Below are 12939 nucleotides of genomic sequence, written 5' to 3'. Positions count from 1 at the left end.
TCTTATCGTTCATCCGCGCGGCTTACCATGGGCTGTGCGAGAGTTACACTTGCACTTTCTATAAATGTTTCAATACAGTCAAATTTGTAGACGCAGGCAGCTGCTCAGCCCCCTGTCCCCGCCTGTCCCTCCCCAGCTGCTGACACCCCTCCCCGTGTCCTTCCCAGGTGCTGATAGCGCAGCTGGAGACACAGCACCGCGCCGGTGAGCTGACGATGCAGCGTCTCTGGTTCTACCTGCAGCCCAGCCTGCGAACCATGGAGATACTGGCCGACGTGGCCGACACCGTGTTTCAGGTAGGTGCTGGCCAGGGAATGGATGGGGAGTTGACTGGTCTGTGACATCAGGGTAGTTCTAACTTGGATGGTCTCGTTAGCAATCACTGGCATCGTCTGACTGGGGTAGTTATTGTCGTGCTAGCTTTGCATTGGATAAATACGCCTTTATTTAGCTAATCGCCGAAGTTTTCATGCATATCATATTCATGTCGTGTGTTGATAGGATACGTCTTGATTCTATCCTTTGGCATATTCTAACGTCAACGTGCGCATTCCGATCGAAGCCAGTGTCGATTTTGAAGTTGTCCCTAAAGCTTATTTTAGCTGACGTCCCCCTCTTCTCTATCTGGCAGCACGGACTGCAGAGTGGCCAGATTCTCAGCCTGCTACACGACCGTTGTCTGACGGGCGACGAGCGAACCCAGCAGCTCTGCCTGCACCTGGTACAGGCCGCCGCCGTGCCCTACATGAGGATCCTCGAGAGCTGGATCTACAAGGGGTCCATATCAGACCCTTATCGAGAGGTGAGGTCGACTGGTGTGACAGCAGAGGGTGACTCAGAAAGTGGGAAAGGGAGGATGAACGGAAGACTTCGTTTGACTTAATGGTATGCTTCGCTTAACCTCTGTCTCTATTACGATTTTCGCACATAGATGGGTGGGGCATGATATGGGTGCTGACTGCTGAACTCTGCGGCTGTAGGTATCCGTTGGCCGTGATCAAATTCTGCAGCTGTGGAGTGTGGAGTGCTAACACCTCAATATCCCCTGTCGCCAGTTTCTGGTCGAAGATAACGAGGTCTCTGGTCGGGAGCGACTCAACATTGACTACAGCGATGACTACTGGGAGAAGCGGTACACGATCGCACCGCACAAGATCCCCACCTTCCTGGCCAAGGTGGCCGACAAGCTGCTGCGCACCGGCAAATACCTCAACGTCATCAGACAGTGCGGTGAGCGGCCAATGCTCGACATCGGATAAAATTGCTGCCTAAATACGGCTACAATTTTCTTGTGGATCGTGATGTAATAATTAGGCTCTCTTTATGTGTGCCATTGACTGAGCAAGTTTAGCTATAAACATTGTTCTTTTTTTGTATCTAACTTTTTATGCTTCTTCCGCTGGCGACCAACCCGGACTAGGACAAACAGGGCTAACACCACCCTGGCCTCCCCTCGCCTGACTTTATATAGATATACTCGCCCAGACTCTGATATGCATGTGCCGTTCCCTCCAGACGAGAACCTACGCTGTCCGGAGGCGCCCACCCTGACCTGACCTGACCTGCCTGTGTCGCTGTCGCTCCAGACGAGAACCTACGGTGCCCGGAGGCGCCCACGCTGGTGTACTCTCCACGCGAGCGGCACTACGTGGACGCTATCGACCGCGCCTACGCCTACTCGAGCAAGACCCTGCTGCGGCTGCTTATGGATGCCAAGGACCTCATGGGACGCCTCCGGTGAGACGTTGGGCGGCGATGGAAGAGTCAAATTACAAATAGCGTGTGCAGCTGATATCGAAGCGCTTTGTACATAACTGGCTCACCAGTTATGTTAAATTGATTTGACGGTATTTGCTGTCATTATGATCGTCATCTGCTCGTTCATATTTATATTTTGATCGGCTCGATACTTGGTTGTGTGAAGTACAGACATGAAAATTGACTAGGGATTCGGTCTTTGTCGGATAGTTGCGTGAAAGATTCATCAGTCTGCTCGTCTCAATCTGAGCGTTGGCGCACCATCTGCTCTGACCAACCCCCAGTCTGACGCCTTGCCCATTCTCCGTGTCAGGTCGGTGAAGCACTACTACCTGATGGACCAGGGCGACTTCATTGTGCAGTTCATGGACCTGTGTGAGCCTGAGCTGCAGAAGAACATCAGCGACATCTTACCCACCAAGCTGGAGAACCTGCTGGGTGAGACGACGTCACGACCAATGATGCTGAGCAGATATTAACTTGGCATCTGAGGGCAGCAATGGAAGGTCACTGAGCAGGCTGGGTCAACTCAGAGCAGCCTGTGGTGACTAAGTCTTACTTAACGCTTGTTTACAATATTTGTTTGTGTCGTAGGTGTTCGATTTTCCCCCGTAGCATATGAAAATTATGAGATGCTCCAGTTTGCATTCACTTGAGAATTATGAGATAAACGTCCTTAAATCCGTTAGTGTCCGTCGGCAATATAGATAGTCCGTCATGTACCAATTAGGTATATGCCGTTAGCTATTTCCATGTTTCCCTGCTCGGCCGTCGATCAGGCTCGCTGCCCCGCCTTCACCGACCCCACAGGCAGGGTTGTATACCAATCAAGTCGATTGAATTGATTGATTTGATTCAACGCGTATTTTGAGTTGATTGGATTGAGTCGATTGACTTTTCGAGATGACTGGCTGACTGACTCGTTTGACTTTAGCGACTGGTTGACTGATTTGATTCCCGAAAATTAGAGTGACTCGTATGATTGAGTCGATTGAATGGAAAGTTGAAATAAGTTTTAGTTGACGAAAAATAATGACACCAATTGATGACATCAAAGATCACAAAACTACACTGAAAACTGCTTGTCATCACAACTGCAATATGGGGTAGATGGCCAAATAAAGAACAGGGCCTAAACATGAACAGCCAACTTTGACTTTCAACTGCAATAACTGCTCCAATCCTGTGATAGAACCTGGCGATGCACCTACCTACCTTTCTGCACTCAGCAGGAAACTTTTTTTTAATCCAGATGATAAAGTGCAAGGCCCTATATACTAAAAAAGTGTGATTAATTACTAATTCACATCTCCACATCTCCTCAGAAACAACCAAGAAACAACCCACTGAACTCTATAAATATCTGAAACCCCTACAAAAATAACTGAAACAAAAGCGCCGTTTTCGTCTCGCTAATTACGTTTACATTAAAAGCTAATTTGCTGCATTGTTTAATTTGCAGCAGAACGTTTGTTGATCCTTTTCCCCTGAGAGCCTAGGCATAACATATTGAATATATTTTATTTTCCTTAAAATATTTTACCGAATATTATTAAGTGGTTTTATTTCAAATGAAATAATAATTAAAACGAAATTGGTGTTGTACAACCGATTTATTTTATGATGATCTACCATACTACATGATAATCAATGACGTCATCTTACCAAAAAATCAAAAGACGTAGAATAAGGATTTATAAAAGCTTAGCATACTTCTTGGCGAAACGTTTTCTTTGTTTTTTTTTCGCAGTCGCACCAACGGCATTTAAAGGTAGTGTGCCACCTTTGAAAGATTTCCCGTTTTATTTTTCCTAGGATAAGAAGCTTCTGTTTTTACCTAATATCGCAAAAAAAAATCAAAAATGGGCCTGGAATAGTGCCTTTTTCGCCTAAAAGTTTATCGGTTTTTAGATATGTATAACAACTGTAGTGGGCTCACCTGCAAACAGGCGTCGGGCAACAATCGCGAATGCGGCGCACTTGTGACAATAAGCAAAGGTCATTATAGTGTTACGACCATACGACGTACGGGAATGAGTTATCAGCTGTCTAATCGTAGACAACACAATGTCGAGCCTTAAACTGTAAGCCTGTATTGGTATTGTTTCTTAAATTTGGCTGTCGAACATTAATTTGTGGTTTGAAATATGATTTTATGTAAAATAATTGATATGAAACAGCCGTCTCTTAAGTTATGACCCCATTACACCACACGCAAGTGGCAGAAATGACAATGATCAGCTGACGCATTTTTCTTGGCCGAAGTCAGAGCGCGCGGCCCGACGCACCACGCGTATTTGGAAATTCCGACCTCGACGAGCATCAGAAGCCACCTAACAGGCGTGTTCGAAACCGCAGGAGATGATGATGAACGGGTTTATCGAAACTTGATTGGATGAGCCTATCGGTAATAGCGATTTTAGTGTGTGCATTTATTGTTCATAGTGGTGTGAAATGTGGTTGGGGTACGACCGACAACCCGTCGGGGCGAATTTCGCACTGGGGTACTCAAAATTTGAAGAATTTAAGACGTTTCCATAAGTTTTGAAGGTATGGATAAGTTCTAAAAATCCGGTTCTCCTTATCCGGGTCATTAACTCCATATGGTCCAGGAAAGCTGGCACACTACCTTTAATTTTAGTCCACCCCACTTTGTCTTCTTTTATGCAGTCCATTCGCACATACACACCACACCTTGTTCTTCTTCCTTTGTCCTTAACTTATCCTGTGGTTCCAGAGTCCCTGTCCTTTCCATTTCCTTTTAAATATATTTTAATGCTCATCCCTATCCCCCAGTCCTAAAACCATAACAGTTTCAAATTGTATTGCAATAAAATGTTTTGAATTCTTCACATATAACCTATCTACCTTCGTTGGTACAGTTGGTAGCCAGTGACACATCTAGGCAGGTAAGTAGGTACCTACCTGCTTTCCTGCTGTCTTCATAAAGCATACCTAATGAAGTTGTCAAATTTGTAGCACATTTTCAACACTTTCATATCAATATCAGTATGGTGTCAGTGTGGCATGTAACCTAGCTAGGTTCATTATGTTCAGGGTTCAATTCAGAAGAGCTCCGCATAACTCACATAAGAGACAGACGGGGGCTTTACATGGGGTAGATGGTCTGATGACTTAGCTGGAATATGGCCAAAATTAAATTGACAACTTTTAGGTGAAAGGTGGTGATTTGGGTTAAGGGGCGTTTGTTGAAGTCAACTACTGGGTTATTTTGCACCCATTAAATGAAACTTCTGCTCCAATTCTACCCATTGAACCTCAATATCATGATCCACCTGTCCATCACTAGGTATACTTCCTTATTACAAAGAAACTTTGAATGGCATGGCAATTTATAATTTTAAATGACAATATTTTGTTTCTTCTGTAGGTAGGTAGGTACAGGTAGGTAGGTACACCAGACTGCTATGGACACTTTTCCAAGTTGGTGGGGCAAAAAACCTAATGTATATCTTGGTTTGAGTCGTTTGATTGAGTTGATTGATTCCTTTCATTGTCGCGTTTGAGTCGATTGAATCAATTCCCGAATACTGCTCTGACTTGATTGATTTGATTGGTTTCCCAAATTTGTCGTGATTGAATTGATTGCTATTGATTGAGTCGTATACAACCCTGCCCACAGGATCCTCCCGGTAACCCGGCCCCTGCCCTTCCCCCAGACCTGGCACTGCGCACCTCGGCCGCCAAGAGTGACCCGTACAAGGACGACCTGAGACCCGAGCTGCTCGGTTACGACCTCAACACACAAATGATGAAGATACACTCCATCGAGACGTATGAGGAGAAAGGTGAGGCAGTAGTCGGAAGGGGCGTCTCATGTAGTCTTATTGAGAGGTCAGGCCGGAAGTGAAAGCTGTGTGACGGTGAAGACTATGAATGTTATTGTGCTTGAGTTTAAGATTAGTGACCTAAAATCACAAATCGTTTCAAAGTTTGGCGACATAGATACACCGTGTGGTTGTAGCACGGAGATGTCATCATTTCTATCTGGGTTCTGGTGAACACTTTTTTGGCGATACCCACTTGCTGTGCCTGTGCTCTCTCCAACGCAAAATGTTCGCCATCCGACAGCGACTGATCTGATCGCTTCCCTACGCTCTCCCTCAGACCACTAACTTTGACTGTGTTCTCCACCCCACAGAGCACTGGGCTCCGGCCGAGCACCTGGCCATCAGCGGCCTGCAGGCGTTTACGTTCGGCAGCGCCGTCACCTGGCCCGTCTCTCTGGTGCTGAACCGGAAGGCGCTGGCCTGCTACCAGATGATGTTCAGACACCTGTTCTACTGCAAACACGTCGAGAGGCAGCTCTGCCAGTGAGTAGCTGCGTTCTGCGGGAAGGGAAGGGGAATCTTTTTTAGATTCAGGGAGATATGTTGATGGCTTTTCGCGGATGTGATTTAATCATAGCCGTTTCAAAGGAAGTTCAAATGCGAAATTTGTGCTAATTAATGACAGTGTGTACGAGCTTAGCCATTGGTGATTCTTTGTACTCGATTGGCTCCTTACATGCTGCTCGCTAGCTTTTTCTGACACTGTATTTGTTAACGATGTCGTCACATCCGCTGCCTTTCAAACTCCCACTACCGATGGCCACTGACCGCCCCGCCTCCACCACTCCTCGCAGACTGTGGGTGTCGAACAAGGTGGTGAAGCAGTTTGCTGACGGCGGTGACCGCGGCTATGCGCCGGCGTTCGCGCTGCGCCAGCGGATGCTGACCTCGGTGCAGAACCTGCTCTACTACATGACCAGTGAGGTGGTCGAGCCCAGCTGGCAAAACTTCATCGCCAAAATGCAGCAGGTCAGTCAAAGGAAGTTGAGAGTGCTAGCGAGGGGTGATGATTTAGTTTGTTTTCGTTTGGGGGGGGGGGGGGTGATGTATATTTCCCTTGGGCTTCGAATATGATGAATTATGCAGAGGAGTCGACAATTATACGAAGAGGGTCGAATCACCGCTGAGCGCCCACCTAATTTTTTCGTCATCTTGTCCCCTCACTCGGACCACCCCACCCTCTGATGGACCAATATATCCTCTTTACGGAGGCCCCTCCCTTCGCCTATCCAACTGCCCTAGTCGACCTCTGACCCGACCTCTCCCTGCGCCCGGTCAGGTCACAAACGTGGACGAGGTGCTGCAGCTGCACAACGACCTGCTGAACGGCTGTATGCGCGACTGCATGCTGACGCGTCCGGAGCTGCTGCGCACCGTCAGCCGCCTGCTGACCGTCTGCGTCACCTTCGTCAGCTTCCTGCAGGTGAGGACTGAGACCCTGGGAAGGACGGACGGACTGTTCGTCAGGTTTGTGTTCTAGGTGCCGTACATATCCGGCTGTGAATGTTGGGATGGTGAGCTATGGTGTCAATGAAGAGGTTGAATGAGTGAGTTTTACGTTGGCCTCAATATAAGGCTAACTTGTCTTCGGATGTGCTTCTCTTCTTATGATCTCTATTGGCTGGCTGGTGCTTTTTGTGGTGGCCTCATCATTTTATTTGCATACCCGTTGAGTCACTGTCCAGGCTGTCCGCTTTCCAATATTTGTGTGAAGGCATGATGTATCCGTTCGCTGGCGCTGCTGTATAATACGCCACACTGCGTGACGTCCGTGTGACATGACGTGACGTGACGTGGTGACATGACACGTCAGAACGCTCGACGGCATTACGTGGACGCCGAGCTGAGTTGTATGCTGTCGGAGGCCGGTGGGGCGCGGGCCTCCTCCGTCGAGCCGTCCGGTCTGACTCAGCGCGCGGTGAGTGGGCCGCTGTGAGCTGATCGGTCTGACGCCCTGTCTGCGGGAACGAGACACCCGGAGGAGCGGCGAAGGGCTCACACCGCCGCCCCTGACCGGCCTAGGGCCTAGGCTGACTGACATAGCGGCGAGATGGACTGCGGTGTGCTCTTTCGTATACTGTGGCCGGTTGTTGAGCATGCGATCAGTTTTATGATTTGATCCAGGCCTGGCGTGCTTTACCTCCTTTTTATGGTGAACTCGGCGAGTAATCTGTTTGCTGTGATCTGGGGTTTGCGAGGTGTGACGCGCGTTTCCAGGCTGATGAGCGATGAGCGGAATGTGTGCCGCTGTGATGCTGAATAGAAGAGTCCCGTTTGAGCCCTGTAGTCGCCCGGAATGTTGACATGATGACCTTATGTGTGCTGACCTTAATGAGTTGAAGAGTTTCAGGCGGCCTTAGCCCTAGCATACTAAGCAATCTTAGCGTGTATCTCAGTATACTCTTCGACAGCTCAGCGGATGGCGTTGGCTCCGAAAAAAAAAAATGTTTCTACCTCCACCTGAGATTTGAAGCTTGGTTCCTCATGCAGTAGCAATTACTTTCAGGCTCTTAATCATGGCTCACACTGTGAAAATATTGCAGGGAAGATCACATTTTTCACTTTTCACAGAAATTCACTGTTCTTTTCCTCGTTTCATCTGACCCTGTAGCGTTCTGCCGTTCGTTTTCCAGTCGCCGGAGCCGGAGGAGGCCTCGGACAGCGTCACTTTCGCCGCCTCAGTGGCCGAAATGGACGCGCAGTTCACCTCCGTCCTGCTGACCCTGCTGGACAATATCTCGGACTTCGGACGGGAGAACTACAACGCCAAACTCATCAGCATACTCTACAGGTACGGCGCTGATTCATAGGAGGGCTCAATGAACTGACATGGGAACGTAAGCTCTAGTAACGCGTTTGCCTTGGATTGTTTCACCAGGGTGTATGTTCGTCTTTGATAACCTGCTACAGCTCTTAGTTCGTGGAGCGTACATCCGAAGTTGTCATCTGTCGTTCCAGGCTGGATTTCAACGGTTTCTACACGGAGCAGCTGGAGCAGCGGGCCGGGGCGCGGTCTCACTCAGCGAGCTCGCAGAGCGGACTACTCTGAGCTGTCGGTATGCCTGTCTGCATGACGACAAGACAAAGGTCAGTTTTGGCGAGCCGCCGCAGTGACCTCTTACGTCAGTCCCAGTCAGGATGGTTAACACACAGAAACAGTTGGGATCATCCACATTCGAAAAGGTGGCGAGGGCAGCCTCCGGGCTAGATTGACACACTGACGCGCTCGTGGAACCTGCAAGTGTGACAGCCCGGTTAGCTGCGACTGTCGTCCTGCTGTACGCATTCCTCGTCGATCGAAGCTTGGTGAGCCGCTGGCCACGTGCGACCGACCCCCTTTGATAGTGTTCCTCGAAGAGGTCGACACGAAAACGAACGGTGTGGCCTCCTGAGATAGAGGATCTAACACGTACCGCAACAAACCCAAGGTACATGGGCTAGCCAAACGTGAGTTCATGTCATAGCGAGTTGACAGCTGTTCTTCCCAAAAACGCAATCTAAGCAGGCCTGCTTAGCAAGTGTTGTGAGCGCTTACAAAGTGTACAGTGAGTGGCGGACCGTCGCTGCTGATGCTGAGAATCGGTAGCTTTCATTCCGGGAGACAGCTCCCCACGGCTGTATGTTGAGACACCTAATGTTAACTTGTTAATGCTTGTGTAACAAACTGACCTGGTTTCGTGCTGAAGGAGACTAGGACTCGTTGGCGCGGCTGTGGACGATTTCCAGTCAGTGTGAATGGTGGTTCAGCGAGAAACATGAATGTCATTTGTCCAATGTTTGCTAACGGTAATGTAACCTGTTTCATAAACGCGAACCGCTGTGCCTTCAGATACACAGTGCCAAGGCCACTGCGTTCGTTTATTATTGCGAAGAATCTGCATCGTCATCGCAGAACTAAACCTTATTTCAAGTGCCAGGCTGTGGGGTGCTCCAATGAGCGACGGTTTCGCCCTACGAGATCGTGAGGACTTTGATAGCGGAGTGATATGTGTATTTGGTTATTTATTCAAAAGAAGTGGGCATTACGACGGAAAGTGAGAAGGGAAAACAGATACAGCGGCGCATCTTTCGCACATTTCGTACAATAATACCGGTAACAGGCTACTGGTTCAGACTGGCCAAACCTGACATCACTCGAATGCATCGGCCGATGGAATATCACTGCAGGACGTAAAAATACTGATAGAAAACACTCGAACTCGACGGATAACACATTACTAAGCAAAGCATGCGAACGTAAAAGCATTAGCTATACGCTATTTCTTCGCTAATCCATGTGTCACTTCTTTAAACACCACTGGCGCTGAAACTGACTGCTCCATGAATTTGTCAAAACGACACATAGTCTTTGACGTGTGCTGTGCAAGTGCAGCAGAGACGATGGTGCCAGGTGCGACGTTTTCCTAAGTATCACATCCCTGCTTCGTTATTGTGCTGGCGATGGTCAGTGCCGGCTGTGCGCGGACTGTAGCGACGCCCAGTGGCTATTTGATGACGGTGACGTCCTCCTTGGAGGTGGAGCGGAACTTGCCGAGGTACGGCGAGTGTTTGAGGCCGAACGAGAACTGGGGCGGACGCCGCGCCACCGCCTGTAATAAACCGGATACCTTGTCAAACTCCTGAGAGGCCGACGCTCCCTAATGTCTCGATCAACAGACGATGACCATGTCAACGGCTGACTGCTTGAAATTCGTCTCAGTGCTCGGCCAGACTTATAATCAGAAGACAGTTTTGACTCCTAAGGTTCTTGGTCCTCTCAGTAGGACCGGCCCGTGGTCCCACAAGGGGTCCGTTATTGCGAGGGAGTTCGTTACTTTTGGAAAAGGTTGGATCAAGCTTTAGCTAATCTCGACTGTGAATGTTACATTCTGGCATGATATTCATCCCAGTTCCATCCTTCCCCAATCATTCCTTTCTAATCAATCATTTCCTTTCCATTTCTTCGTTGCCCTCTCTTCCTCACCGCGTCCTGCAGTGTGTAGGCGGCCGGGCCGGGTTTCTGACTGTGGTCGGACGGCGGCACGGTTCGCTGTCTCAGCGAGAAGGCTGGGCTGCGCGGCTGACAGGCCGACACCCGGCCCGAGTCGTACTGGCCGGGCGCGGGGAACGAGGCCCGCTCGTCGCTCCGGTCCCGGCCGCGCCCCTGGATTGTGTAGCGAGGCGCGTCTCCCAGTCGCTCCCGGACCGTGTAGGAGTTTGGCGCTGTCGAGGGAAGAGGGGAGGGGTGAGAGAGGACTGTCGCTGAGTTTCACTGGTTTGGTAGGCCATGGCGGGTACGGTACAGTGGAGGCGTTTTGGAATAAATACAGTAGTCAATGGAGACTCTCACTGCGTGCTTGATGGGTCAAGTGCGAGTTTAATTAGATCAAAGATCAAGTGCTGGAACCATGCCGCTCAGTTGAGGTATAAATGAGCTAGCTACTTGACCAATCAGAGGGCATTGGGATAATTTCATAATACAGCACAGCGCCTGACGTGTTCCGGATTTTCTCTGCGAAGTGCGAACAACGTCAATCCGATTACTCGCTGTCGCGACACGTTTAACTCCTCATATCCGATATGTTAACGTTAGACTGACACGTTGCCTATCGACCCTCCCCATCCCTCCTCCCTCTCAGGGGGACACCTCTCCCCCTAGCTTACAGGGACCGCCCTCCTCCCTCTCACAGTGAGGGTACGCCCCTCTCTCACCTGGGCGCACTGCTGGCCCGTTTGGCGTCCAGCCGCTGGCCGAAGGTGTACGCGCGGCGAGGCGGCCGCCAGAGCTCGCACGTCGACCGTGTACTCGCCGGGCGCCGGGGTGACCTCGGTCGACGGCCCGCCCGGCCGGCCATCGTGCGCGCCGGTGCCACGTCCCTGCCTGAGGAAGAGAGGGCTAGTTACATGAGAGTCATGGATAGGCGGTAGACAAGATGGTAAGCCACGCTGCATTGCACTACGTTGGTGGATCACTGAGCCCGCTTTGTTTTCTTTTGTCGAAAGAAAATCTTTGGTAGGCATGTTTTAATTCCTTGGGAGCCGGGTCGTACTTTTGTTGTGTCGTACCTTTATTGGTCATCTGCCGGGTGTCGTACCTTTATTGGTCATCTGCCGGGTGTCGTACCTTTATTGGTCATCTGCCGGGTGTTGTACTCGTTGGGAGCCGGGCTCGGCTGCAGACTTCTAATGTCGTGTCGGCCAGCCATGGTGAAGGCAGGAGACTCGCGGCCTCGCCATGTCCCGCTGAAACACAGGTCAGCCCCGTCAACCGCTTCCAATTTAGGAGAGTGGAAACAAAACATGATCTACGAATAAAGCTAAAATGCAATAGCATAGTACGTACGGGGACTTTCAACTGCAGACTAGCATATACGGGTGTGAAAGGCGTACATTTGTTGAAATATTCCTGTTTTGTCTTTACTTACCAGTATGTAGGCCATTAGCGAGGGTAGCAATGAGAGCGTAGAACGGATGGAGAAAAAGTATCGTGTTAGTTTTAATGCCGCGGATGGATAGAAACGAAAGGCACACAATTTCTATTCAAGGGTTTACCCCTGCGCCACAATTAATTATGACAGTCTTTCCCTCCTCCCTTCGCACCAGTGCATCGTCCGTCATTCAATGGCTTATGTGCCTACCGCCGAGGCCAGTGGTATCCACTACGTGTATTATCAATCTAGGTCAGCATTATCCATGGAAGTAAAATGATACGACGTGGTACAAAGGTCTCTGCTAGGCTACAAGATAAGGACATACAGAGAGTAACGAGAGTTTGAGAAAAGCCGTATCAAATGAGACCGCTACCTCCTGCTGTAAACGCGTACAGGATCGACGCTGGTAGGTCGGCGCGGCCGGACCCATGTCCGCCGATGTCTGGGATCTATCCATACCTATGGAGGACGGTAGGCTGGTGCAGCCGGGGCCCGGGGTCTGAAACTCGGCGGCGATCGGGCCCCTCCGCTGGGTGGGCGTCCAGGCTCCGTTACGAACCATCGCATCTGTCACCGGTCACCTGAAATAGTCGCCGGTCAGACATACCAAAACCTGGGCCTCATCAGCTCAGCTCAACGTGCGTCGAAATCGGCCGCTTGCACATACAATGTTACGGTAATTAATGCATTCATTATGACAGTGGTTTCATCGGCTAACCAACCAACGCTTTCAGACTCTAAAGATCGTTGGTTCGTAAAGGCGAAAAGGTGATTGAACGTTCTAGAACAGTTTCAGAGATTGTTACGGTTTATTCGTTGCTTAGCAGCGAAGTCCGAAGTTCAGCCACTTGCACCGCACACGTTATACCACGTCACCGTTCACACCATCACGGCACACAACGTCACAACGTCAAACGTCG

The 12939-nt window shown here is 49.8% G+C and overlaps 1 protein-coding gene and 1 long non-coding RNA gene across 5 annotated transcripts in view; one reads left to right on the top strand and one right to left on the bottom strand.

The window, feature by feature from the left end:
* The window catches only part of LOC122384807 (gamma-tubulin complex component 2-like), a 26481-nt gene extending 17023 nt beyond the window's left edge, over positions 1–9458 (top strand). For all 3 annotated transcript variants that reach the window (XM_043372552.1, XM_043372550.1, XM_043372551.1), the window contains exons 8-18: positions 168–296; positions 632–802; positions 1056–1230; positions 1587–1737; positions 2072–2196; positions 5439–5567; positions 5921–6092; positions 6404–6578; positions 6889–7032; positions 8243–8400; positions 8568–9458. In XM_043372552.1, the coding sequence (XP_043228487.1) occupies positions 168–296; positions 632–802; positions 1056–1230; positions 1587–1737; positions 2072–2196; positions 5439–5567; positions 5921–6092; positions 6404–6578; positions 6889–7032; positions 8243–8400; positions 8568–8658 (1620 nt within the window). In that variant the 3' untranslated portion in view covers positions 8659–9458. The remainder of the gene's footprint in view (positions 1–167; positions 297–631; positions 803–1055; positions 1231–1586; positions 1738–2071; positions 2197–5438; positions 5568–5920; positions 6093–6403; positions 6579–6888; positions 7033–8242; positions 8401–8567) is intronic.
* On the bottom strand, positions 9450–12939 carry LOC122384809. Of its 2 annotated transcripts, XR_006257093.1 has the most exons (5): positions 12826–12939; positions 12479–12600; positions 11713–11831; positions 10573–11469; positions 9450–10198 (listed from the first exon to the last, which is right to left on the bottom strand). It is a non-coding gene; the product is annotated as an uncharacterized LOC122384809 (long non-coding RNA). The 2 variants fall into 2 exon arrangements; XR_006257092.1 differs by lacking the exons at positions 12479–12600; positions 12826–12939 and adding an exon at positions 12014–12471.

Source organism: Amphibalanus amphitrite, unplaced genomic scaffold, assembly GCF_019059575.1.
Source record: "Amphibalanus amphitrite isolate SeventyFive unplaced genomic scaffold, NRLGWU_Aamphi_draft 000199F_arrow, whole genome shotgun sequence".
Taxonomy (NCBI): Eukaryota; Metazoa; Arthropoda; class Thecostraca; order Balanomorpha; family Balanidae; genus Amphibalanus; species Amphibalanus amphitrite.
This window is presented reverse-complemented; position numbering and strand designations above follow the sequence as displayed.